Genomic DNA, 5,116 nt, shown 5'->3' on the forward strand with positions numbered 1-5,116 from the left:
TTACAATCTCAGAGTTTCTATGTGTGCATGACTTTGGGAGCTTTGTTTCAGATCATACTGCACAGGATGTCGCTTTTAAAGTTAAGCTCCCAGAAGAATATCATTTAAAGTACAGGCGCATGTTTTCGGACGAGGACAAGGCTAACTTCCTGTGTAGCCTAAATGATCAAAACTAGCTTGATGTATACAGGGTGATTCAAAATTGGCGTAATTCCTTTTAAGGTGTAATAGGGGCTCACTTGGAAGGTACGAGAATATTGAAATTTTATTTTCGATAATTTCTAGAAGATATTAACACTTGAATATCGAATTTCAACTTTGTTATTAAGCATGATTTTGAAAGTGTTCCATGTTTAATTTGAAGCATATTGGAATCCTGAAGCATTCAATATGAAACGTTACGATCTTTGCTTCAAATGACGAAAATTTTTGTTGTTTTTTTGTGAAAAAATTTGTCAAACTGTGACTCACTTTGAATTTCCTTTCACCAATTTGCGGATATGCGATTAGTTCAGGGGAAATGCTACAGTAACATAGCAGAAGCTGAAAGAACGCACGCCAACAAAGGGAGAAGAGAGTGGTTCCAGGAAGATAGTGGAAGGCAGTTGATGTTCGGATTCCAGACACAGAGGAAAAAGCATTGGACATAATTGCAGAAGAGTCTTTCAGGCGCACACCGAACATTGGACAACTGACACTTTGCCAGGCACCAAATAAATACCGGCTACATTCCTACCACGGATGTAATTAAACTAATGGATAACTGAACACCGGTATAAACAGATCAGCAGTTAATTAACCGAATAAGAGAAGCTGCCCGAGAAGAGTACATGATAAGATACACCGGTACTTGTTTGGAGTTACGGACTCAAATGTATGTTTTTGTAATTTGTAAACAAATTAATAATTCGAGGTTATGAGTTTTGAAATATGTTCTGTCATTCAACGATTTCCGTTGAATTGACCGTTGATCCGTATCTATCTTATTGTCACTCTCTCTATTTATCCATGGTTACCGGAGTTTTAAATAATTACGAAGCAACAGGTATTTACGTAATGTTAATTAGGCAGATTACCTTGAWAAACATTGTTGCCGTTTTTCTGATATAGTTTTTTGCCAATTTCTCAATTTTTAATAACAATTCATTGTTTTTAYTATTTTTTCTGTACTTCTTAAACACCGCCAGGCAACCCCTCCAGAGGAATGACGCCAATTTTGAATCACCCTGTATTGTTAACTTGATGCGAGGGGCCGATAAGGCAGAAAATTACCTTACTAACAACCATTAAAATTGTTATCTTGCAACAATTTGAACCGACGATAGAAAATTCATAATTAGAAGTCTCAGTGTATGAAAGATTACAAAAGAATATGTGGCGGTGATCCAAGCATTGAAAAAATACTTACAATGGGGGAACATCCGTATTATTTAAAAAATTGTTCCAAAATGTTCCATCCGAATCGAAACCCGTGCAAATGCTGACAACAGTGACAAAGGGCACCAACCACAAGACCCATATCACTGCTGACACCTAAAAAATAAATAAAATTTATTGTGGGGTGAGAACAATTAACACCACGACGCAAAAGACAGAAGTGAAGAAATCACTTGTGTTGCAGTTGGGGAAACCCAATACAATTGTTTTTCTGTAAACACTAACCTGAAAACCAATATCTGAATGCACGCAAGTTTAATTGTTTCTACAACTTTGAAGCGCGCTTATTCGGAAACCTCTAGACGGAAAGCAACAAAGCGATTATTCTAAAACTTCTGAACAAAAGGCAATAAAGTAGTAACTAATATAAAGAGAATTGAACGCCTTTTAAAACGATGTGCAAGTTGACCCCCCTTCCCATTTAATATTCTAAGGGTGACATCTACTTAAAATCTTCATTATCTACCTAAGAGGTTGAAACAAGAAGGGTAAAAATATTAATTTAAAGTGTCCCAATTACAAATAAAATTGAGTGGTCTTTCCGATTTTTCATATTGTCAACTGTAAGCAAGATATTAAGGGTGGGATGTTCTCAAATTGGCACCCGGTATATTATATACAGGGTGTCCCAAAAGTAATGGCACAAAACAAAATGGCGAATTCCTGGTGAAAATATGATGATTTAATACTTTGAACGGAGCTGCATATTTTAACCAAATTTCTTATTCAGGGGTTTTTGAGCATAAGAAATCCAAATCTGCCATCAGATTTTGATAAACTTGTAGAAAAAAGCACTTACGGCGATATTTGGGCAAAAAAATTGACTTAACTTTTTGGTCGCCCTGTATTTTGACTTATAAAATGGTTGCGTCTAATTGCGTATTAATTTTGCAGAAAAAAGGTATTCTTAGTCGATGTCCCAACGAGCTTCTGTCCGAGATATTTGCGATTAAACCGCAAAATGCAGTATTTACAAAAAATAAACCACAATAAATATCTAAGAGAAAAAATATTTACTAAACATCATTCTTTAACAGTAGGATCTTTTTATATTAACCACTAACAATAAAACATCTAGTTTCCACAGCAATTGCTCAAAAGGTCCCCCGTTAACTTCAATACATTTTGAAATGCGTTTATTGAGGAATCGTCTAATTTTGAAAAATTTATTTTCATTTCGAAATGATTCTGCGGCATTCACAATTTTATTTATCAACTTTAGCAACATTTAACAACATAATTTTAGATAACCCCAAACACAAAAATCTATTGGGTTATAGTCAGGACTTCGCGCGGCCAAGCCCAAGAACTTTCACGACCTATCCATTGATTTCTAAATTGTTGGTTTAGGTAATTAGTAACTGCTCTAGTAAAATGGGGTGGTGCGCCATCATGCATAAGAATAATATAATGCCGCAAATTCAGCGGTAAATCATCGAAATAATCAGATAGTCGAGTTTGAAGACATTCTACATAAGAATTGCCATTCAAAGTTGGTGGTATACATGCGGCCCGAGAAAATGGTCATTAGTAATTTTAAACTCATGTTAAAATGCCTTTCGGTTACTGAATAAGGGTTTACAACATCCCATAAATGTTTGTTTATAAAATTAAAAACACCTCTTCTTGTAAACTTAGCTTCATCTGTAAACGAAATTTTGTTCAAAAACATCGAATCGACATTGCTTTGGCGACGGATGAAATTATCACATTGCACTCTTGCTGGTAGATCGTCATCGAATTAATTCTGCACCGGCGTAAAATGGTAAGGATGGAGATTTTCTTGCTGAAAAATCCAATGAACTGAAGACTTGCTTACCCCAGTAGCACTTTTCAATCGCCTTGTCCTGTTGAATCTCTTCCGCTTGTTCTGGAGTGAAAACTTTCGGACGTCCCAAGATATTAACTTTGGCCCTAAAGCAACCAGTTTCCCCTAATCGACTGTAGATGTCTCCGAATTACTTTAAATTCGGTTGCCTCCTATTGGAATACAATTGTAAGTAATGCCGCTTTGCACTGCGCCCACTAAAATTTCCAAGTTAAAAAAAAAATGCCTTGGCATATTAGCTAAGTGAAATCAAAACTTAAGTATGTAGTTAAGGCGCTTGTGTCACTTTGACAGACACCAAATAAATACATGTCGCTGCCTCACACTAATGGAGATGTTTTGTCAAATTTTCTCACAATTCTGCATTTTGCAGTTTAATAGCAAATATCTCGGATACAGGTTTATTGGGACATCGACTGAGAAGTGCAAAATTAATAGGCGATTAGACGCAACCATTTTAGAAGTCAGCATACCGGATGACCAAATAGTTAAACCCATTTTTTTGCCCAGATATCGCCGCAAGTGGCTTTTTCTACGAGTTGATCAGTCTGATGGGACATTTGCCTTTCTTTGCTCAACAACCCCTGTATACCAAATTTCGTTAAAATATACAGCTCCGTTCAAAGTAGAAAAACAAAAAACTGAAATAAAAATGTAAGTTTAACGCCCTGTTTGTCGGCAACCGTCAACTTAGACGTGAACTAAGGTAAGTTGTGTTAGATCATCATATTTTCACCCAAGAAATTCGCCATTTTGTTTTGTGCCATTACTTTTGGGACACCCTGTATAAGCTGTGGTAATATGATGGAGATTGCACACCAAAACTTTGAGTTACGGCTTAGAATGTTTTCTTTACGTATTTGGACCAAACATCCATCACGAGCCCGTATTTATAGATGTTTAGTGGGAAAACGTTGGCAGATGATTTCAACTCTGTTATGCATCCCGACTGAATCTCAATTTAAGCTGAATATACTGCTTTTTTGTAACTGTTTATCTAAAAAGTTTGATTATAAAATTTGTGGCTCAGTTAAAAGTTGTGTCACGTCTCGGGTCATCATACGCACAAGTACGTAAATAACATTTAAGATTCAAACGAGTATTTCGACTTTTTTGCTGGGGTCCGAACGAGAGGTCAGAGGACTCGCGTAAACTCGAGATGGGTCAGATATCGGTTTTGAGTTTTGGGACTAAACATATTACCTACCATTAACGTGCATTGGAATAATTTACTGCTACAACTAAGTTATAAATTATAACTATGGGCTTAACTTCATGTTTTACAACACCAAGCGTTTGAAATCATCAGAGTAAGGTTGCAGCTGCTGACGAGTTATGTTTTCAGCTTCTTATAGCAATGCAAGTTGGTCCGAACTGAGTGACGGATTTAGCATTCCCAAATTTTTCTGATTTTGTTTCGATGCCTACATAGACGTATGGAATGGGCTTGTCCCCCTCCCCAGCTACAACCCAACCGTGATCAGCAAGCATCAATCTATATTTGGCGTGCATTAGAACGGCTAACTGCTTCTGCCCTGGTTTTATGCCTATAGGTATCCGCGCCTTATCATCCTGAGAAACAAATGTTAATCGCTGAGGTCCGAACATAGAAGCCAACCATTCTAAGGCGCGTATTGGTGTTGTGCAAAATTGGCCATGGGAGTGAGATTTACGCTTATCGTCTTGAGCTCTACATAGTTTCACGGGCACCGTCGTGACATGCGTTCTACCTTCAATTGTAACCGACATTTTGGGTAAAAACCTTAAATATAGATAAGTTCTATATTGTTGAGGCGGATTCATTTTTTACAAACTTCTTTTTGGGTATTTCGCCTCAAAAATTTTTGTCTT

General features: G+C 36.8%; 1 protein-coding gene across 1 annotated transcript in view; it reads right to left on the reverse strand.

Annotated features, from left to right (window-relative positions):
- Window positions 1-1,404: 1,404 nt before the first annotated feature.
- LOC109541573 (adenosine receptor A2b-like) overlaps window positions 1,405-5,116 on the reverse strand; it is a 184,470-nt gene continuing 180,758 nt past the window's right edge. The window contains exon 6 of the mRNA XM_019910453.2: window positions 1,405-1,533. Coding sequence (XP_019766012.2) covers window positions 1,405-1,533 — 129 coding nt within the window. The remainder of the gene's footprint in view (window positions 1,534-5,116) is intronic.

This window comes from Dendroctonus ponderosae, unplaced genomic scaffold, assembly GCF_020466585.1.
Source record: "Dendroctonus ponderosae isolate FM_Combo_2020 unplaced genomic scaffold, Dpon_F_20191213v2 Dpon_F_20191213_1, whole genome shotgun sequence".
Classification (NCBI taxonomy): domain Eukaryota; kingdom Metazoa; phylum Arthropoda; class Insecta; order Coleoptera; family Curculionidae; genus Dendroctonus; species Dendroctonus ponderosae.